General features: G+C 54.2%; 3 protein-coding genes across 6 annotated transcripts in view; 2 read left to right on the top strand and 1 right to left on the bottom strand.

The window, feature by feature from the left end:
* Positions 1–3724: 3724 nt before the first annotated feature.
* Positions 3725–7291, top strand: Cimip5 (ciliary microtubule inner protein 5). Its single transcript, XM_004869947.3, has 4 exons — positions 3725–4175; positions 5007–5046; positions 5740–5952; positions 6333–7291. The coding sequence occupies exons 1-3, from the start codon at positions 3964–3966 to the stop codon at positions 5929–5931; spliced, it is 444 nt and encodes a 147-aa protein (XP_004870004.1). The 5' UTR covers positions 3725–3963; the 3' UTR covers positions 5932–5952; positions 6333–7291.
* Positions 7292–7573: 282 nt separating this feature from the next.
* Slc66a3 (solute carrier family 66 member 3) lies at positions 7574–14102 on the top strand. Of its 4 annotated transcripts, none has more exons than XM_087199658.1 (8): positions 7574–7800; positions 9236–9318; positions 9408–9477; positions 9761–9818; positions 10676–10696; positions 10934–11054; positions 11540–11581; positions 12927–14102. In XM_087199658.1, the coding sequence occupies exons 1-8, from the start codon at positions 7658–7660 to the stop codon at positions 13013–13015; spliced, it is 627 nt and encodes a 208-aa protein (XP_087055784.1). In that variant the 5' UTR covers positions 7574–7657; the 3' UTR covers positions 13016–14102. The 4 variants fall into 4 exon arrangements, with proteins under 4 accessions (XP_087055784.1, XP_087055783.1, XP_004870003.1 ...); XM_087199657.1 differs by having other exon boundaries at positions 9396–9477; XM_004869946.4 differs by lacking the exon at positions 10676–10696.
* Positions 14103–18470: 4368 nt separating this feature from the next.
* The window catches only part of Rock2 (Rho associated coiled-coil containing protein kinase 2), a 127420-nt gene continuing 124159 nt past the window's right edge, over positions 18471–21731 (bottom strand). The window contains exons 32-34 of the mRNA XM_021248400.2: positions 20514–20775; positions 20220–20433; positions 18471–19356 (exon numbers count right to left, since the gene is read on the bottom strand). Of these exons, the coding sequence (XP_021104059.2) occupies positions 19269–19356; positions 20220–20433; positions 20514–20775 (564 nt within the window). The 3' untranslated portion in view covers positions 18471–19268. The remainder of the gene's footprint in view (positions 19357–20219; positions 20434–20513; positions 20776–21731) is intronic.

The raw sequence follows: 21731 nt of genomic DNA, 5'->3' as shown, positions 1-21731 counted from the left end.
CCTGCTTTCCTGTCACCTGAAGAGCGCTAGTCCTAATTATAGCATCAGACCCACAGGCATATTTATCTGCTCAGCGCTGGCCCCGGCCTGTAATTTAGATTCAGTGCGTTCTGTCATGGAAAGTGGGTGACAGGATCACAGTGTGCACTGGGGCTGCCTCTGAGCAGGCAGGTGCTCGAGGAATTCCGGTGTCCGTCACATCTGTAACTAGGTCCCCAGTGGCACAGACGGTGCACGGCCAGGATTGAGGACACACAGGAAATGTCCCATGGGACAGGAAGCAGGCTCTTCCACTGGAGCGTGCGGCATCAGAAAGCATGGAAGGGTAGGAGCCAGGAGTCCCCAGGGATGGCCGTCACCCTGCCTGATGGCTGGTGACCCCAGACAGGCCCTTCCCTGCCTGTCCTCACCTGCTCACCAAATTGCAGGTGCACAATAAATGTACGTAGTCTAGGCTGCCCTGAAACTCGCAGAGATCCTCCTGACTCAGCCTCTCAAGTGCTGGGATTACAGGCAGGAGCCACCACGCCTGGCTCAAAGTCTGTTTTCATTTGATGCTAATCTGGAAATAGCCAGGCCCCCAGCTTCTGGGGCCTCCTGGGGCTGGCCACTCTCCCTCTCACCTCTGTTCCCTCATGAGCATGAGCAGGGACCCTGGAGCTGGCTGGTGCTGGGGGAAATGACCAAGCCGCAGGACCTGTCCTTGGGGCCAGGGATACAGAGGTGACAGGAGAAGGATGCTTCTCCTCCCTTTTCCTCTGAACTCCTGTTCCTTGCAGCCACGGAAGGAGACAGATATGGAGAGGCCAGAGCTGAGTGCTGAGAGGAGATCGGAAAGCAAGAGCTTTTGCAGTGGGCCAGTGGCAAGAGGCACTCACAGGGTCAGTTGCCATGGCACCCCCTGGTCCCTAGGCTAGGACATCAGAGCAGGGGCTCCAGCATGTTCCAGCATGTTCCAGTGTGTTCCTGAATGTTCCAGAATATTTCTGAATGTTCCAGAAACTACCCCTGGGCAGGCATCTCAATTCAATTTAGGAGCTGACTGGGAATGCCATAACCATCCCTGTTAGATGATCTTCCCAATCTGCAACCTTGCCCTGGTCCACTCCTAGTTATTGTCCATTATCTATGCATTTCTCCACGGGAGAGGTATTTAGTGGGCCTCTTCTGCATCCCAGCTCATGCTAGGCACCAAGGGCATGTGGGAATTCAGCCCCCTGCCCTTGAGTAGCTCAGACTCAGCTGGGGAGAAAGACAAACAGGCTAATGTCCACGGCACTGAGTGGCAGATGCAAGAGAGGAAGCCTCAAGCTGCAGCAGGAGGTCAGGGAGGCAAGACTCAAACCTGCACATGGCCAGGAAGATCTTTCAGAGACAGGGAAGGAGATGGTGGCTTTGGGAAGAGGATGTTGCAGTCACATCTGGCATCTTGGGAATGATAAGCAGCTCACCATGCTGGAACAGCGGGAAGATGGGCTGCTGTTTCAGTTCATGTTCTGCCTCTGTAATGGTGAACCACAGCCTGGTTGGTTCATGAACAAGAGACGTTTATGTGGTTCGTGATTCTGGAGGTGGTAGAGTCCAGGATCAAGGACTCTTTTGTTGCCAATGACTTGGTGGGAGGTAGCTCCCTTCCTCCATGATGCTCCTGCCCTGGAGCAGCTGACCATGGACTGTACCCTCTGAAACTGTGAGCCAGACCCACCCTCTCCTCTAAGCTGTGGGTGTCAGATGTCACCTCCCAGCCATGGGAAAGCTGACAGACTCCGTGACCTAATCACCCACTGATGCCCCACCTCTCAGCCCACTGGCCCTGGGGTTGAGTTTCCAATGCGTGAACTTTGGTAAGAGGCCTTCAGGGTGGCTCAGCTCTGGGTAGAAGTGCTGGGGATGGTGCCTGTCCTCAGGTCATGGCCCACATGGAGACACGGGTCACAGGCAGGCCCTCCAGATCCCCATGAGGCAGCCCTGAGTCCTTGCTGGCCCAAAGCCACCATCACGAGCCCCAGGAGCTCCTGGGGCACCAGGAGCTGCTCTGTCACCTTGCATGGCTTCCTGTCCCTGCTTACACCCCATGCCCAAGCAGCTGTCCCAGAAGAGCAGAGGGAACATCCTGTCCGATTCAAGCTGCAGGCGGTCAGCTCAGATATTCACTGAAATGTCCTTGTGTCCTTGTCTCTGCTTTGCCAGGACCTTGCAGTACAGTGGTGTCCACCTCCTGGGCCCCTTGGAAGGCTGAGGAAGAACCCAGGAGCATCTTAGGGAAGGACAGGCGGCTTTCCTAACTTAGAAGTCAGGGGGAATCTGGTAGCTTCCTGCACTCACAACTCCACCATCATAGAATCACCTTCACTCCCAGCACTTGGGAGGCTGAGGCAGGAGGATCACTGGACAGGACAGCCTAGGCTACATAGTGAGTTCAAGGCCAGCCTAGACTACATAGCGAGACCCTGTCTCAAAAAAAGGGTTGTCAAATGGTTTTGTTTTTGTTTTTTTAGGGCAGCCTTATGCTGTTTACGAGAGCACATACTTAAAAACATACGGACTCATATTTAAAATAAACGGATGGAGAACAACATAGCAGCAAATACTTCCCAAGAGAAAACTAGAACAGCTATAGTGATCAGGGGAAACCTGTGAGCTTTATAGGATGGCAAACTTACTTCCCAAGGGTGGAAGGCCCATGAGGAAGGTGTGAGAGTCTCGAACTGGGTACCTCAAACAACACAGCCCCCAAATAGATAAAGCAGCCTGGTGGAGAACAAACTGGGGCCTGCGGGTGGGTCAGGGTCACCCTGGGTAAGATCTGGGGCTCCTGTGGGGGCTTCAAAAGCCAAAGGCACCCAGGAGTGGGGATGCATGCCTGCAATTCCAGCACTAGGGAGGCTGAGGCAGGAGGATCAATGCGAGTTTAAGGCCAGCCTGGGCTACATAGCGAGGAACCTGTCTCAAAAAAGGGAAGGGAAGGGAGGGGAGGAGAGCAGAGGGGAGAGGGGACGAAGGAAGGCAGGCAAAGCAAAGCAGCCTGTCCTGTCCCCGCCCAACCCACGCCCAAGGGCTGCTGTCCAGCCCGGTCCCCAACACCTCCCTCACCTGTGGGAAAACATGGCTGGCGTCACCCACCTGGATCCACGTCCTGGTGGCGCCCTGGGAGCCCTTGTCTGCCCGGGCCACTGTCTCCTCTTGGATCGGAGATGTCACAGCGACCCTTGTGGGATGGAAAGCTACAGGCTGCCCTCTGCTGGCAGAGACGTGAACTGCAGTCACTGGGGACAGCTTTTCCAGAGCGGCTCCATCTGCACTAAGAGTAAATAGGATACAGGAGGAAGGCGTGGTGGCGCACGCCTGTCATCACAGCACTCTGGAGGCTGAAGCAGGAGGATCAGTGCGAGTCTGAGGCCAGCCTGGGCTACATAGGCAGGTCAAGACCATCCTGGACCACACAGCACAACTCATAATAGCTAAGTCTCGGAAGCAGCCTGTTTGTCCATCGACAGACGAATGAATGTGGTTTGTACACGCAATGCAGCACTGCTCTACCATAAATAAGGATAAACTTGAGTCATCTGTAGGAAAATGGGTGCACTGAGACCATTATGTTAACTGAAGTAAATCAGACACGCAAGCTTTAATATCACACGGTTTCTCTTATGTGAGAAACACAGAGTATAAATAAAGAGCAAAATAAGAGAGATGATAGAACACAGGGAGACAGCTCTTTGCAAAAGGGAAGGGGACCAAGAAACGCAGGGGAGGGAAGGGAGGGAAAGAAGTTGAGAGGTGCTGTCTGCACCCCAATTCCCCAAACCACGCAGCCCGCCCGCCCTGCCCCGCGTGGCCGCCAGGGGCAGCACTGCGCTCGGCGGCTCTTGCGTTGCCAGGGCGACAGTCAACACCACAGGCCCCACTGCAGCTGGGTGGCCCGGCGGAGCTCGGGGCCAGGGAATCCCACAGACCCGCAGCATGGGGAGCCGCCCCATTCCTGGGCTCCCGCGAACCACACCCACCGCGTCCCGACTGCGCCCCGCTAGGCCGCCTGCCTCAATTTCCCCGACGGTGCAGGGTGTTGTCGGGGGGCGCCAGGCGCCGGGGTCCCCCCGGGCGGCCTTGGGCGCGCAAGGAGACGAACTATGGAAAGAGCTCGTGGAGGCGGAGGGGCGCGGGCGGCGGCGATGGTGAGTGCCCCCTCCAAATGTAGCTCAGGGGTTCCGGCACCTGCCGCGCAAGCGCAAGGTCCCGAGCTCCATCCCTGGTATCAAAAACAAACAAACAAACAAACAAACCACTGCCTGGCCTGGGGTCTAAAGGGACCCCGCGGTGGGAGATCCAGGGATAGGGCGCATGGGCCGGGGGGACCTGTGTTATATTTTTGAGACATTACCCAGGCTGGGCTCCAACTTGCAGCCCTCCTGCCTCAGCCTCCCAGAGAGCCGGGATGAGAGGCACAGGGCACTCTGCGGCTAAAAAATAAGGAAATTCCAATAGAAATTAAACCACCAGCGAAGGCTGGTCCCCTCCCGCTCTGCCCTCCTCCCGGGGTCCTGCGGAAGTTATGAAGGCCTGGGGCCTCTCCTCATGAAGTCTCCTGTGGAGCAGGGAGACGGGTGTGTGTGTGTGTGTGAGGACTGAGGCACGGGTTTTCCTGGCGGCAGGGTCACCACCTGGAGCCGGCAAGGTCACCAAAACGTCCCCACTTCAGAGGATGCCCGTGGGTGTTCGGTGCTCATTTTGCTTACGAATTGTTCCAGCTCTTCCGCTGTGAGATGCACTGTGACCAGGACTCACTGCACACAGCGCAAGTCAGTCTTAAAATGTCTCAGAGACTTGAGTGTGGGGATGCACCCTGTGATCCTGGCACTCTGGGAGGTGGAGGCAGGAGGATCTGTCCAAGCTCAGCCTGGGCAACTCATGGAGATCTTGGGTTCAATCCCCAGGACAGAAAAAGGAAAAAGGAAAAAAGAAAAAAGGGTGAGACTTCACATGGCCAATGTCCTTTTCTCTTCCAGGACTGAGAACTGGGGCTTCCTGAAAGACTACGACCCCATGGTAAAGCAGACGCGCTGTCTTCAGCTCCAATTTATTTGCTTCTTTCCTTCCCTCCACAGCCATTTGCTGAGCATCTACTCTGTGCTCCACACTGGGTTGATGGCTAAATAGTTTTGTTTTGAGCAATTCGGGGCCTGGAGGGAAAGAAAATATTTACACAGAACACTGAGAAAAATTTCCACCGTCTGTTGACTGTATTAAGACGGGCAGCTAAGAGTGGTCGGCACCTGGTTCCGAACGTTGTTCCCGGAAGTTGTGTGCGCGCGGTGAGCTGCCAAGCCCCAAAGGAAAACCAGTGTGGGTAAAAATACAATGGAAACACACTCCCTGCTTCTGGTAGAAGCCTCTCCCATCCGTAGCCACCCTAGCTTCCCCACTTGGTGTGGTGGCACCTGCCTGTGACCCCAGCACTCCGGAGGCTGAGGCAGGAGGATCGCCATGAGTTCACGGACAGCCTGGGGTGCATAGCGACACTCTGTCTCAAAAAACCCCAACAAAACAGGGCCCAGGATTTAGCTCGGTGGTTCCGGCGCCTGCCTGGAAAGCGCAAGGTCCCGAGTTCGATCCCCGGTACCAAACAAAAACAAAACCCAAAAGCACAAAGCCAGAGATGTCTGCTCTGGGCCACGTCTCAAAGGCGTGTGGGGTCCTCCTTTCCCCACGAGGCAGTGACCCAGCTGTCCCCTCTCTCAGGGCAACAGGAAGCAGCCCAAGCAGCTGCCGGAGCAGGTGCCTTCCCTCTCGGACACCGTGCCCCACTCCAGCAGCCGGGTGGTGGGCAGCAGGCTGGACACGCCGCTGGGCAGAGACCTGGTCCACATGGACTTCACATTCGTGGAAGGGACACGCAGGAAGAGGCCGGGGACCGGGCTGCACCCAGCGTAGGATGGGGTGCCACCTCGGCAGGTGGGTGCAGGGGCTCGGAACACCTGTCCAAAGTCGGACGTGGCGGGGCACGCCTGTGATTCCAGCACTTGGGAGGCTGAGGCAGGAGGATCTCCTGAGTTCAAGGCCAGCCTGGGGTGCATAGTGAAAAACAAAACGAAGCAACAAAAGCCCACCCCAAACAGAGCAGCCTCTTCCCTCCTGCCTCCATTCCCTCCAAAATCCTTCTGAGATAGGAAAACGGCTGGCTGCAGTGGCTGTTTGCTTGGACCCCGGCCTGGGTTTTGTTTGTTTGTATTTGGTACCGGGGATCGAACTCCGGTCTTTGCGCTTGCGCAGCAGGCGGCGAAACCACTGAGCTAAATCCCCGGCCCTGGCCTGGGTTTGATTCCACCCCACAGCGAGCCTTCAGCGCCACGGTCCCGCACGCACCACCTCAGCTCACCCTCTCGGGCTGCGTTTCTGTGCCCCGTGGGCGAGGAGACCAGAGAAGTCAAGTCATCTCGGAAGTCACACAGTTGGCTGCGGTGGAGCTGGGGTTCGAACTCGAGTTCGGCTCCAGGAACCCCAGGACTGAGCAGAGGCCGAACCTGAGGCAGCTGAGCGCCAGTGACTGTCAGCCGAGCTGCAGATGGCTGTAGGCATTTTTGCTTAAAAACCCTCTCTCTCTCTCCGGCCCTTTATGGAGACGGGTTCTCTAAGTCACTAAGTTGGCCAGCCTGTGCTGGAGCTTGGGATCCTCCTGCCTCAGCCTCCCAGAGTGCGGGGATGACGGGCTTGCGCCACCACGCGGGGCCGGGGGTGGGTGGGTTCTGCCCCAAGGTTCCTCGGTCCCCAGCGATGCCAGTGACCTCGCCACGCCATTCCGGCTCGCGGGGCCCTGTCTGCGGCTGGGCAGACCGGGCTGCAGCTGCGCGCTGGGAGGGGACCCGGCCTGCGCGTTCTGGCCACGCGGGGGTGGCTTGGGTGGCCGGAGACTCCCCGCGACCTCCTCCAACAGGAGGTCTCTGCCCTCACCTTCCCCACCCAGCCGGAGCCGGGGATGGAGGCCCAGGACCGGCGGACTCGGGCCGAGGGGGCGGGGCCAAACCGGGTGCGGGGACGCCGCTAGCAGTACCGCTCCACACCGGGGATGTTCAAACGTGTCCCGGTAAAGTTACAAACAATAAATAAAAAGGCTGAGGATGCGCCTCAGTGCAAAGGCTCAATCCGTAGTCTCCTCCCCCCACAAAATCCCAACAGGACAGTTGGTCCCTCGGCGAAGGGTGCGAGTCGCCCTCTGACCGCCCTGCCGGCGCCTCGGCGGGATCCAAACTGGCTGGGTCGGAAAGTGACTCAGCCACAGGCGCAACTGGGCGGGGCGGGGAGGGGCGGGGCCGCCGGGAGCGGACAGGGCGGGGTGAAGGTAGGCGGAGCCAGCCTGGGGGCGGGGCGGATCTGAGGCTGGCGAATAGGGTGGGCAAAGCTAACACGAGAGGCGGACGGACGGGGCTGGGAGCGGAGATATGGGCGGGGTCAGAGGCGGGTCCGGGGGAAGGGGCAGGACCTAGTCAGGGGCGGGACAGAGCTAAGGCAGGCGAATAGGGAGAACGAGGCGAGCGCGTGGGCGGGGAGAACCCGGATGGGGAGGGAAGTGGGCGGGGCCGCGGCGGGCAGGCGGGAAGGCGGAAGGAGCCTTCTGGGCACAGCGACACATCCCGCGGTGGCCGCACTTGGCCCGCTCACCATGGAGGCCGCGGTGCTGTGGTTCTGCAACTGGAGCACGCTGGCTGTGTGCGCCGCGCTCAAGCTGCCGCAGATCCGCGCCCAGCTGGCGGCGCGCAGCTCGCGGGGGCTCAGCCTCCCGAGCTTGCTGCTCGAACTGGCGGGGTAAGCGCCCCGGCGGCGGGGGGATCAGGGTCACCCCGGGGCGGGGCGGCCGCGGGAGCTGGACTGGGGGCGCTTCCGAGCCGCTCCCAGCGCGTGCATTGCTCCGTGAAGTCCACCTGACAGACGGGAAAACTGAGGCCGGGCGGAGTCCAGACTCGGCCCTAGTGGTCACAGTTTTTTCTTTGACAGTTGGCTCGGTTCGAATTTGCGCTGTGGGACCGCTGGTGTACGCCACCTCGCCATGCCATTTGCATCTCGAGCCCCTCCTTGTCCCCAAACCTCTTTTCTGGCCTCGATTCTCACCAGGGGAGAGGTTGGACTCTAGTTGCGGCTGGGGACTCGGACAGTGGAGAGATCTTGGGAGAGGAGGGGGGGTGAGAAGACTGTATGTGCGGGCTGCTCCGCCGGAAACCGGCCCGGGAGCCCCGACTCGGGACCTCTGGACCTGGGCGTAGCCGGGTGTGGTGGCGCAGACCTGACATCCCAGCACTGGGAGGCTGAAGCAGGGGGATGCCAAGTTTGAGCCTAGCCTGGGCAATTTAGCAACTTAACGAGACCCAGTCACACAAAATTAGGAAGGGCTGGGCACGGAGCTCAGCGCAGAGGCCCGGGTAGGAGTGGAAGTGGCCGCAAGGACGGGCCGGGCCGGCCGGGGCAGGCTCCGAGGGTGTGGGGAGCCGGGAGTGGCTTTGGCGGGGCCCTGACTGGACTGGGAGCCTGCGGGCTGCAGGGCGACGGGGCCGCGCTCCGCGCTCCTCGCTGGGTTAGGGCCGGCTGCTCTGTCCCGCTCTCCCCACGGCCGGGCAGGGACAGAGTGAGGGCTTTCTCGGAGCCCTGCCACCCGCGCCCTTAACCCCCAGCCCTGGGGGTGAGCGACCGGGACCCAGGACGGGCTGCCTGCTGCGGGCTCCTCCCTGGATCTGAGCGGTCACCCTGAAAGCCGCGTTTGCAGGCTGGGTCGCCGGCCGCACGGTCCCAGGCCTAACAACTCAGGAGGCACCCGGGACCTAGGACTATCAACCTACATCTACAGCCGTTAAAAAAAATTATTACATGTCTGTAGGACGAAATGATTACATTCAGTGCATTTCCATATTTTAATTTTTATTTTTGAGACAAGGTCTCACTAAATTGCCCACGGCGGGCTCAAATTTGCAATCCACCTGCCTCAGCCTCCCAGAGTGCTGGGATGACAGGTGTGCGCCACCTGCCTAGCAAATGACCATCTTGAGACCGGAGAAACCATGGGTTTTGCACATAGGGCGCCCAGCAGCTGGCAGACGCCCCTCAGTGGAGCAGACCGCCAAAGTGACATTTCCTCTGATTTGTTCCAAGTCTTCCTCCTGGACCCTGGGCTCCAGGACTGGTGGAGGTGCCAGCCTTGGGGCAGGCTGGCTGTAGGCGAGCTGTAATCATGTGCCATTCCTGTCCCCAGGTTCCTGGTCTTCCTCCGCTACCAGTGTTACTATGGGAACCCAGTGATCACCTACCTGGAGTACCCCATCCTCATTGCACAAGGTAGCTGCCCTTGCACACCCATTGCACCCCATATCCCTGGCTGCTCCCTGGGGCTTCCCTTCATCCTCTCACTGGAGCCTTTCTTCCAGATGTCATCCTCCTACTCTGCATCTTTCATTTTAACGGGGATGTAAAACAGGCTGTACCGTACCTGGCTGTGTATCCTTTTAACATCTGAGAACTGGAAATGGGATTGGCTGGCCTGGGACGGGTGGCTTAGTGGTGGAGCTAATGGGTCAGGCCTGGGTTCCATCCCCAGCACAGGAAAAAAAAAAGCCAGGTTTGGTGGCACACACCTGTAATCCTAGCACTAGGGAGGCTGAGGCAGGAGGATCGCTGTGAGTTCTCTGCTGATCTGTCACCCTCGTGGGCGAGGTGTCTGCGGAAGGGGGCAGGTGGCAGTGGCCTGTGCTCCACAGCTGTGCTCCTTAGCCCGTGTGAGATGCCTGTTGTCTTGGTTCATCCTCGGCCTGCACAAGGGGGCCGTCGACCTGGCCATGGTGAGTGACAAGCCCCTCGAGTGCTCTCCCATCCTTCTTTGACCCTGTGGCCTTCTCCGCCCAGGCCACCCTGCTCATCCACTGACAACAGTTCTGGGGACTGAGCCCAGGGTCTTCACACTGAGCCATGTCCCCAGCCCTTTTTCATTTGTCATTTTGAGACAGGGTCTCACTAAGTCGCCCAGGCTGGCCTTGAGCTTGTGTCCTCCTGCCTCAGCCTCCCAGAGAGCTGGAATTACTTTTTTTTTGGTACTGGGGATCGAACTCAGGGCCTTGCACTTGCTAGGCAGGTAGCGGCACCACTGAGGTAAATCCCTGGCCCTGGAATTACTGACTTCTTAAACTTCGAGTGTCCCACTGCCCACAGCACTTTTCTGGCCAGCATCATGCAGCCAGCACTGAACCTCTGACCTGTGCTCGCTTCTCTCCCAACACACCTGCTCCTGCAGCGTTCCCAGCCTGATGAAGCCCACTCCCCTTAGCTTCCCAGGCGGCAAAAGGGGCTGCCCTGGCTTGGCACCACGTGACCCTGTCTGTGGGCCTCCGGCCTGCCCGGCCCCGTCTGCCGGGTCCCCTGGAGCTGCAGGTGTGGGGCGGACGTGCAGCTGTACGCAGCTCCTGCTTAGCTGGTGGCCTGGCCCTGGGGGCACGGGACTGGGGCCCTGTGCCAACAGCTCTGAGTTCCTGGGCGTCAGTTCAGGCAGCTGGATTCCCCCAGATTTGGGAACCCAGGCTGTGGGGACAGAGCTGTGGGTGGCTGAGACTTTGCAGCCTCAGGGACTCCTCCTGCTGCCCCGTGGGATTCATGGGTTCGATGGAAACATCTCAAGTGACATCTTATCCCCCACCACACACAGGTTTCAATCTTGTGCAAGCCGGTGAGGACCTGGCCTGAAAGTGTGGCTCAATAAAGCGCTGTGAACAACCAGGCCCGGTGGTGCACGCCTGTCATCCCAGCACTCAGAAGGCTGAGGCAGGAGAAGCGCCAGTCTGAGGCCAGCCTGGGCTCCACAGGCGAGACCCTGTCTCTAAAAGACAAAACCACACAGCACTGTGGCTCTGCTGCTCTTCGACTTTTCTAACAAATGGGCTGTGGCTTTTTCATCTGCCCACAGAACCTGTGTACACTGGTCAGCGCGGCCAGCAAGCTCGTGCAGCTCCAGTACCTGTGGAAGACACGGGACTCGGGCACCGCCAGTGCACTCACCTGGGGCCTCTCCGCCTACACCAGTGCAGGTGAGGACACCTGTGCCTCCCCAGAAGGGGAGCCTGCTGTCTAAGCATGTCCGTCCCTTGGGCTTTAGGGTGCTGCAAGTAGCTATTTGGCTAGAGCCTGCTAACTAGGATTGTCTGTGTTTACAAGGTGGGGTGGTGGCGCAGCCGTCATCCAGCTCTTGGGAGGCTGAGGCAGGAGGATCACCACGAGCTCAAGGCCAGCCTGGACTGTAAAGCGAGACCTTTTCTCAAAAAACAAACAAAAACACAGTTTTACATCAGTTGAAGGCTTTCATGAGGCTACCAGCCTGTGGGCAATTGAGATTTTACGGCTGCTGAGGCTGGGGTGTGGGTCTTTAGGTGGCTGCGAACTACTGGACCGCTTCGTGTTCTGAGCCGCACAGCCCTTAGGAACTGTTGGCATAGTGCAGTGTGCTCAGTAAGATCAGCTAAACACCGACATGTCTCCGAAGCAAGTTACTTATGCTGCCCATCTTCTTTTTCAGCAAGAGTAATAACAACTTCCATGACCACCAATGACCTGACAGGTTAGTGGTACTTTCCCTTCCCCTTTCTGCTGGGCATGGTGCTGTCTCGGCCTCCTTGGAGTGGAAACTGTCTTAGGCTCTAATAGGCTGACTCAGTTGGTTTAGGTTGTAGCTTAGAGGACAGAAATGGCCTGGTCTGCACCGTCACCAAGTGTGAGGCTCTGCTCTTGCAGGATCGGGGATAAGGGTATGCACGAGTGGATTTCCACCATTTGTTTCAGCAGTGAACATGGTGACCTGACACTTGAAGTGATCCTCCTGTCTCAGCCTCCCAAGTGCTGGGATCACAGGCGTGTGCAACTGCACCTGGTTGAACCTTTTCAACTCTCACATGGAGAACACTGTAGGAGTCCTTGGAAGGTGATTGGCACACAGACGGCCCAGTGTGTCTGCCTGATTCAGTGAAGATTAGGAACTGTCCCCTGCACGCAGACCCCTGCAGGAAGCTGTTTGCTCCAAGAAATACAGAAAGGCAGAGACATACCTGCTAGTCTGTTCCCAGAGACTTTCTTGGGCCCAAATACTGTATTTCTACTGGCTCTAATTATAGGATTAAAATCGGCCTGATCGGAAGCATAAAACTTTGCTCTTGTGGAGAACAGGAGACACCCCAGGTCTGTTTCTCCGCTGACCTGAAGAATTCTCAGCAGGGCACGGAGTCAGACCACCAAACCCACAGGAAAACTCAGGCGACAAAAGTGTTCCTGTTGTGGTTTGTGCCTCCTCTGTGACTGCTGCTCCTAAAAATGCCCAGTGTGTATTAGGATGAGCTTTTAAAACAGGGCAGCTGAGGTGTTAGGTAGCTCGGGCCTCATAATCCTTATTTGCCTTGACTCTGAGCCTGAAGCGGAAGGGGAGGTACTGTTACAGTGATCTTTTTCACAGACCTTCATGGTCCCTGGGTTATGAGATCGGCTGCTCCTCAGCTTTACCATAATGGGCTTACACTGCCTGTGTGGCACCTGCATCGAGAGTGACTGCACACAGGAACTGAGGGCGTGGGGAGGCCTGGGCAGGCCCAGCCTGCTGTAACAGCTTCGGAGGAGGCGCGTCCTTCGGGAGGTCAGCGAGTGCCCGGCGGACATGGGGCAGGAAGATCCTTTCTCAAGGAGGCTGATCTACTCCTCAGTGCTGCTCAGGGATTGGAGTCAAGGCCTCACTTAGGCTTGTGTTAAAAGCAGGCAGAGAGAGCCTAGGATTTAGCTCAGTGGTTCCGGTGCCTGCCTCGAAAGCGCAAGGTCCCGAGTTCGATCCCCAGTACCAAACAAAAAAGCAGGAAGAAATTTCCCCTAGAATGTGAAAAGGTGGTAATGGCCACACTGACTTTCTTCTCGGTCTGTTGCAGTTCTCACCCGTTTTGTGATCATGTTGGCCTTGAATATCTGGGTGACAGCGACAGTGCTGCGCTACCGGAAGCTGGCCAAGGCTGAGTGACAGCCTGGGGACGGACTTGGAGTGGCTGAGCAGAGCAGTACACGCAGCTTTGTGGAGGGTGCTCAGACCTTTAGTCAGTTACTCCAGAAATGCCAAGCCAGAGGGTTTTGGGACTCACAGGAGCCCCTTAAACAGGCATCTAAATGCCAATGTCTGTCCCCACCTCCCTTGCCTGGGGTCACACGGGGTCAGATGCCCAGTTTTCGAACTCGCGGTGCCCTCAGACCCTCCCTGAGCTTGCTGCCCTCGCTCCTGCGCTGCCTGCATCCTCCTGCTCCAGGGTCTTCTGAGAGAGTCCTCACGATACTGACGCCGTGTGACGTGGACATGGAGCCGTGTGGGGAGAAGTCCTGGGGCCCGAGCTGCACACCACGTGGCCTTGACTTCACGTGAGCCTTGAAGGGCTTCTCTTGAGTAACTGCTGTTAACCACTGCTCTTCTCTGATTATTTTGTTAGGAAATTTTGTTTTCATAAAAAATGCCTCCCGCAAGGAGTTAATAACAAAGGTGCTGTTAGAAGCAAGCGCTGCATAGGTGAGCAGATCCCAACCAACTCAGTGAGGTGCAGTGCGGCGTCTGCAGAAGGGCGTCACCCACATGTGGGAGTCACCAGGATGTGGTACAGAACACCGGTTTCAGCTAGTGAAAATATATGGATTTTACTCTCATCATATCTTATTCTAAATATGATCTTAAGATTATTGTACACTGTGTTAGCCCCTAAAACATTATAAATTTAACATTTAAGAACTCACTTTTTTTCAAAGTGAATTATTCTATTGTATACAGGAAGTAAACCACATTAGAAACATGTTTGGTTTCCCATGTAAACTTTCATATTCTGTCTTTTTTGATTTTTGGTACCAGGGATCGAACTCGGGACCTTGTGCTCACAAGGCAGACTGCGAAACCACTGAGCTAAATCCCTAGCCCACACTTTCATATTTTGAATTCTGCTGAGTCTTGAGGCTATCAATTATTTTAATGTGACTTATTTTAAATTATGTAAGGTATATTTTTCAATAAACTGGTTCTTTTGGTACTGCTTGGGACAAACAGGAAGAAAAATGCAGTATCTAAAAAGAAATTACTCATTTTATGTAGATATTTCAATCACAGTTGTCATTTACAAAAATCCAAGTTAATTTTTTTTCTCATAAACACTTATAATATGACCATTAGCATAGATTAGGACTTTTATCCTAACAAATATTTTACAGAGCTACACTGTATCAGTTTCTGTGAGAAGTGGGAGGGGACGGACTCTGCGACTCTGGGCATCTTGCATGCCCTGCCGTCTGCTCCTTCCCCAGCCTGCTGTGTGACACAATCAACTGTGACAGAGGCCTTGTGGCCCCGACTGCACACCCTGTCCAGGACTGGAGCAAGTCAGACTCCTAGAAAAGGACCCAGAAGTGTGCCCCAGGAACTGGCCACCCTGCCTCCCGCCATCATCACTGACTCCAGGGACAGTTTTAGGTCTGACCTGTAGGTGCCCAGGTAGACACAGGCTCCTGGCTGAAACTCCACTTCACCATCTGCATGTACACACAACAGGACAGGCAATCGGAAGCCTGAGCCTTACGCACAAGACTGTAGCCCATCTTTCTTGTTTTGATTTTTTGAGACAGGGTATTGCAATACAGTCCAGGCTGGCCTCAAACTTGGCAGTCCTCCTGCCTCAGCCACCTGAGTGCTGGGATCACAGGCCTGCGCCACCATGCCTTCCCATCTTTTCTTTCAGGGAAGACAAAGTTTTTGGCGAACTTGTGAAAGCTGCAGAATTCTAGGACTATTTTATAGGAAAAGTATAAAAATATTTACATCTTAATTTCTTTTATTTAACTTTTTTTTTTATAAAAAGCAGGCATAAAATACAATTACATTACTACAAAGATGCAACAAAATTTTAAAAAAAGAAAAAATCCTGTAGGATGACCTGTTCAGGGGACACTGATCAAATACTAATGATGATCTAAACCATGCAGTTTGTATTTTACACAATTTGAAACAAAAGTCACAGTAGGGTCAGGATCATAGCCAGGCCCTGGGCATGGCACCAGTACTGTCACACAGTGCCTCTTTCAAAGTGCTTTGGATTGAGTCGGATCGGAGGGGCACAGTGCCAGCAGGACTAGGGACACCTGCGTCCCTCCAGGCAGCAGCGCCTGCGCCGACCAGGACTCCCAGAGCGCCCTGCTCTCTCCTCGGGTGCAGACAGGGCACATGACGGACTTCTGGAGGTTTCCAGAGCGCTGAGCTCTCGCTTCCACCCTCTGAGCCCTCTCAGGGAGGTTAGGGGAGCAGCATGACTCCTTCAGCTGTAGTTTGGCAAGAGGAGCATTTCTGCTTAGGGTCTAGAGCTAAGCAGACACCAAGGTGGTCCTTCAGGGCCAGGTTCTCGGGAACAGCACAGGTTCTAGGAGCACTAACCTTAAATTCTTGGTCAACAGGACACTGATCCATTAGAGCGCTTTAAACTTTGAGATAAATTTTATTTTCTTAAAAAACATCTTGCTTCTAGATAGCATGTTTTAAAAAATACTTTAAAATTCATTATACATTAACTTTCAACAGTTAATACCAGCACTAGTTTTCCTTCTCCTTCTGTCTTGCTATCCCCACAAAACAAAAGTAAAAATCCAACTGAGAAAACCCCAGTATCCACTATTTCTGAGTTCCAATAGGAGGTATTCACGGCTCTCGGAGAATCAGGTGTGGGAATACAAACACTGGTCTTATAAACATCTATCCTGGAAGTCTCGGGGCCCTAAGGAAGAGAAGTGGCGCGAAGTCGGGGTGCTCCACACTTGTGGTGCGGGAGGCGGGGTGGCAGCAGCGGGTGCTCACTCCCAGATCCTGGATGATCCCAGATCCCGTCAGTCAGACATGCACCGTCTCGTTCCCTGTCAGCCCCTGGAGACTGTCTGCACCCCTCAGAGCGTTCTTCCCCTCACCCTTCACATCAGTTTTCCCTGCACAGTTGTATCACACCATGATTCTCCTTATATATATATATAGCATTCAAAATTTAAACTTTTGCCTGTTTTACTCAAATACTTCAATTACTCATGTGTAAACTTGAAATTATTTCACCTTAATAAAGTTTATTAAAAATATATATATATATATATATATACTCTCCAATTCAGAATAATAGGATAGAACCTCCCATAGTGTAACAAAATCTTTATATAAAATATTAATTCAGTCTCCTTTTAAACAACTCTAATGAGTGGAAATATCTCTTCTATATAAATTTTATATATTTATTTTTTAATCTGACTTTTAAAAAACCCAGGCCACTGTGCTGGGCCCGGGCAGCGGTTTCCCTGGAGGGCGCCTGCCCAGTCTCGCACGGTGGCTGTGGCAGTGGCAGGAGTGACGCGTGGGGTGCAGGAGGGAGGCCAGGGCACCGCAGGCCATTGAGCTGGGCAGGCGCTGGTTTCTACAATGGCGTCGAGTGCACAGCGAGCTCGACCACACTTTGCTGTGACCCAGAGGGAAGCAATGGGAAATGCTTTCTTCCTTCACTGAACACTGGATGCTGCAGCTCAGAACCGTACCAGACTGTCCGGACACAGTGCAGAGGCTGAGACCAGGCTGCACGGGCTTTGCTGTGACACTGGTCACTGTGGCCTCCTGCTGTGGCACAAGGCGCATCTACCTGGGATGTCCCACTGGAACCCACCCTCAGCGCACTGGAAAGGTACAGCCAAGGTCAGCACCCTGAGGCTGCTTCTCCCCAGTTCCCTGGCCCAGCACTGAAATATTGTCATACACAGTTGTGTGTTTGAGGATCACATTTAAATATTTAAAATATATCTACAGTACACCTTAGTTTTCTTTATATTTGATACAAGTTTTGAATCTTGAGTGAAAATGTAAAAATAGTCACAAATGTCTTTACCAGAAATAGAAAACCACCCAGCGCAGCCAGCGAATTCCAAGGGAAGCCAGCGTTTCTGGGTCAGGGCTGTTAGGAGGTGTGTGAGGGTGGGAGAGGTCCCATGCCAGCCCTCACCGTTTCTATGACAAACCCACTGAAACAACATGCACCACCACCACCACCAAAGCAGGCTGATGCTGACTGGGACGTGTGAAATACTAGTATTTTACACACAACATGTGCACTTTCTTCCACAATGCAAGTTTGCACCCTAAGAGCTGGTAAACACTTGTCCTTTTTTTTTTTTCTTAAATACAGAAAAGGGCTGAAACTTTGAAAAAAAATTAAGTTAAGGCATCCAAAGTGGGTAAAGTTGCCTACCATGAAACATGAGGAGACAGAAGAGCCCAAGCTCTTTTACAGTAACTGCTTACCACGAGCATGCAGTTTCCACTGGCGTGGTGAGGGAGGCCAATGATGCTATGGCTTACGCAGTGCGTAGTTGCAACTGAAGTAGGAGGTCGGATGAGTGGATGTGAAAGACACGCTGGGCGTCTACGGCCCCTCTGGCGGTGTCACAGTACACATGGGTACAGTGTTGGGGTCACGGCTCAAGAGGGGGCAACGACACTGTACTGGGGTCCAAGCCAGACTCCGCTGCTCAGGGTGCTGGTGAGAGCACTCTTGGACGTGACAGATGTCTCCTACGACGGAGCTCCTCCACGCCGTGTGCAATGTAGTGTGAGTGTCGCCAAGGAAGCTTCAGGCAGCAAGTGTGGAGGAAGAGCCATGGCGCCCTTCTCTAGGAGCCAGCTCCCCTTGTTCCAAAGAAGCCCAGAAACGGCTCCAGGATCTGTAACTTACATTACAGGAAAAAGGGAACGATTGTGTGTGCACGTGTGTGTGTGTGTGTGTGTGTCCGTCCCTCGGGAGAATACAGCTTTTTACTGAGTTCTGGGCCATCACATTTCAGTCTTGTTTTACCTGGAAGAGTGTGGTTGCCTCAGATGATGGCTTGCATAGAAGGCAGTTAGCTGAAAAGAGAGAGGACAGGGCCGGCTAGACAGTGCAGTGACTTCAGACCAGTCCGTCCCTTGTAAAGGCAGCTGGTTCACACCGTGAAGCTGTGCTGTCTTCTAACCGCTATGTTTCCAACACCTAACTCATGCATAAGCATATTTAACTACATTATTTTTCTCATTTTTAGGTACATGCAATTAATTATATTCTTTCTCAGTTTTACAGTGGACTTGGTTTTGTTTTTTCTTTGGAGACAGGGCTTCATTATACAGGACCAGCTGGCCTTGAGCTCACTGTGCAGCTCAGGCCAGTCCCAAACTCCCAGTGACCATTCTGCCTCAGCCTCCTGAGTGCTAGTACGACAGGCGTGCACCTCCACACCCAGTAACAGTGGCTGACATTGCATACAAGTCTTAGCTCGGGGAAGAAGCTTCGGGGTTAAAAGCACACCACAGGGCAGCACATCTGTGCTGAAGCTTGACTTGAGGTGCAGCTACCAGTTGAGATTTTTTTTCTTAAATACAGAAAAGGCTTAAAACTTTGAAAAACATTTAAATATTTAAATGAAGGCATTCAAGGGAGTAAAGCTGCCTGGCAGGAAGCATGAGGAAACACTTCGGCAGTAAATATACATAAAGATACTCCATGAAAACCGATGTGAGCAGACCTCAGCACTACATGAGGTAAGTGTTGAGGGCTCAACGTGCTCACTTAGCTCACTGGACACACACTCCCACTGCTTGGGGTGTGGTGGGTCGGGGGCGCTGGCCTCACCCCTCAGTCACTAGATACCAGACTACTCAGCACTGCCCCAGAGCACAGGGCTCTCCCAGCACAGCCCGGGTAACAGTCACAGAGAAAGCCGAGCCAGAAAGAGCTCCACAGCACTCAGCAGACGCCTCAGGGCTTAGGGTCCAAATTCTTGCAAGCTGGAGAAGAGGAGGGAGAGAAGCCGCCCATGCTATGTTCACAAACTCGAGCACACACAGCTTTTAGGTTTTACTTCTCAGAATACAGCTTTTTCGGAATGAACAGAAAGCACCAGATTATTAGCTCCTTTTGTTACTTCTACATTTTTCATCACTAAGATAATTTCAATTCCAACTGCATTGCAAGTTTATAGCCAATAAAGAATCTGAACATAGCATTTCATTCTGACACCTGGTGTGGGAATTTCAGTTAGAAACTTTTCTGAAGACTGTACTTTAAATGTATGCTATTAAAAGCAACCTATAAAATTCCCAAACTAGTAAAAATTAGCAAAAGCCCAAGGGCAAACCACATGCGCTACACAGAACACCACAACAACTCATTCTTCACTTTTGATTTACTCCATCTCCTCCTTCAGAAATCAAAACCATCATCGTCGTCACCAGCACCATCACCATCATCAAAGGACCAGTCCCAGTCCTTAAGCGCCAAGCCAAGCAATCTGCAACAGGAGGTGTCCAATTCAGACTCCACTCTGAAGCTGCAGCTGGCGCCACTTCCTAGAACTTTGGCTGGGAGGCGCTGCCAGCCTCGCCGGGGAAGCCGTCCCTCGCCCAGAAGAGTGCGCCCCAACGTGACTGTGAATGTGGGTGACAGCGGCCAGGCGCCAAGGCAGAAGTGGACCTGTGACACTAGATGAGTGACTGGCGCGACATGGTGGTCGCCTCGTGTGTCTCAGGACAGCAGTGCGGTCCTCTCCATCCCACAGAGCTCGAGGGTAACGGCTGGTCTGTCGCCTTGGGAAAAGCCGGGCTGGGAAGCTGGGCTGGAGGCTGTGCTATGCCTCAGCCGGGCTTGGATGCAGGGTGTAACCCTGTCCTGTTCTCTGTGACAGCACAGCCGCCTCAGCTTCTCAGACCCAGGAGAAACTGCTGGCTCTCACTGTGCCCTCCCCACTGGTCCCCAGGCTCCTGTGACCGCTATGTCACTGGGCCCGACCACTAGTGTGGCTTACACAGTGCTCTCCTGCTGCCTGAGACGTGGTACAATGGGGCTGCAGGAGGGCGTGGCTGGTGACCTTGGGGACAATGACAGAGTGGGCAGATGGGTGAGTGATCACCTTAGAAGCAAACACAATGGCTACTCACTCAGGACAACCTCTGCGGAAACACACCCACTCTGACACAATCACTCACCACTGCGCACCACATCACAGCCTGGTGCACACTCGAGTTTCTAGGCTCCATCTCCGCTGACATGCACACTAAAGTACTTTAAAAGTCAGTGTTCTGTGGGGTCAATACAATACCAAGGAAAAGGAGGGAAAACCTGAGCTTTCGACAGCCACTTTGCCCTGCACCTCACCTGGGCTTGTTGGGGGCAAGCTGCCGGCTGGGCCGCCGGACCGACTGGTTCTGCGGGATCTTCATGGAGGTCCTGGGTGACGAACGCGCAAAGGGGTCGGGTGCTGGGGGCTTCTTAGGGATCTTCTTCACCAGGCGGCTCACCCACCTCTGCTGCTCCTCTGTGGAGTTGGCGAGTAACAGCAGATTCTTTGCCGTGGATATGTCGTAATACACTGTAAGGGACACGGGGCTATGTCAGTGTGCCTGCTGCACTGGGCACCAACGCCGCAGTGGGGCAGGTGGCCCCGCTCACCTTTGCACGGCGCTATGATCTCTTCCTTTCTGTCCAAGTGGTCTTTGTGACATTTGATGTGGCAGCGGCGGCACTCCAGAGCGGGAGGGGGCTTGAACATGTGCCACAGTGGCTTCATGCAGGCCTCGCAGTTGGTCGGGAAGTGGTACAGGGTGGGGATGAACTCATGCCCTTTGTGGCAGATGTAATTCGATTTCTCTCCCACTGGTTCCACTGGAAACTCCTGTTCCTTCTTGCTCTCTCCTTCATTGGCATACAGGATCTATAAAACCAGAAAGAACCACAAGTGATGTCTAGACTGAAGTTCTAAGTCCTGACACTTCTGACAGTGTACATGAAGTAAAAATCAGCCTCGGCTACTCTGAGAAGGAACTGTGAGGATTCACCAGACATCTGCTGCTTGCACTGCACGCGCTCCGTGTGTTAGGAGCACTGACCAACCTACACTGCAGCAGGCTCGCAGAGCTCCCGGGGGGGCCTGTTCAGTACACCCACACCAGGGGTCAGTGGTGCATGGAGACCCCAGGTTCAATCCCCCAAATCAAACAGCAGCAGCGAAGAACCAACCACTGAAAAACTGGCAATTCTATTTATTCATTGTGTTTTAGGCTTCTTAACAGCAGGGCTAGCGTAAAGCTCAGGGCATTGCTAGCATGCGTGAAGCTCTGGGTCCCAGCCCCAGCAGGTAGGGAAGGTGATGGTAACATATGCTTCTTAAAAACAGAAAAACTGGTCAGGTGTAATGGTGCACACCAGTAATCCCAGCACTCTGGGGGTTGAGGCAGCAGGATCGCAAGTTGAAGCCCAGCCTGAGTAACTTAGGGAAACACTGTCTCAAAAAAGGGGATTGGGGACCAGGGATTTAGCTCAGTGGTTCCGGTACCTGCCTCACAAGCGCAAGGTCCCAAGTTCGATCTCCAGTACCAAAGGGGGTGTGGGGGGGGCCTGGGGATTTAGTTTAGTGTAAAGGCCTGGGGTTCAATCCTCAATGCCTTAAAAATAAACAAACAGCCCCATGAAACTGGGTCATAGCTAGAATACATACTAGACACACAGCCTTCTTTCAAAGATGTGTAACATATCCCAACTAAACAATGTAAGTACCCAGAAAACAAGAGACAAACCAGGCTTAGTGGCTTTTACAGAGAAAGAACTCAACGACTAATGCTGGTTTGAATAATTTTAAATAGAAGTAGTGCGGAGAAGAATTTGACTTTA

Source organism: Heterocephalus glaber, unplaced genomic scaffold, assembly GCF_053883595.1.
Source record: "Heterocephalus glaber isolate CG9 unplaced genomic scaffold, H.glaber_assembly_v1.0 deba00001724, whole genome shotgun sequence".
NCBI lineage: Eukaryota > Metazoa > Chordata > Mammalia > Rodentia > Bathyergidae > Heterocephalus > Heterocephalus glaber.
The sequence above is the reverse complement of the archived record's forward strand: the minus strand, read 5'-3'. Positions and strand labels throughout refer to the sequence as shown.

Coding starts and splice junctions, on each gene's coding strand:
- Slc66a3 (XM_087199657.1), top strand. CDS start 7,658: ATGGAGGCCGCGGTGCTGTGGTTCTGCAACTGGAGCACGCTGGCTGTG. Junction 9,478..9,760: donor GCTGTACCGTACCTGGCTGT/GTATCCTTTTAA, acceptor AGCCCGTGTGAG/ATGCCTGTTGTCTTGGTTCA. Junction 11,055..11,539: donor CTCCGCCTACACCAGTGCAG/GTGAGGACACCT, acceptor CTTCTTTTTCAG/CAAGAGTAATAACAACTTCC.
- Cimip5 (XM_004869947.3), top strand. CDS start 3,964: ATGGGGAGCCGCCCCATTCCTGGGCTCCCGCGAACCACACCCACCGCG. Junction 4,176..5,006: donor GGGCGCGGGCGGCGGCGATG/GTGAGTGCCCCC, acceptor TTTCTCTTCCAG/GACTGAGAACTGGGGCTTCC. Junction 5,047..5,739: donor TGAAAGACTACGACCCCATG/GTAAAGCAGACG, acceptor CCCCTCTCTCAG/GGCAACAGGAAGCAGCCCAA.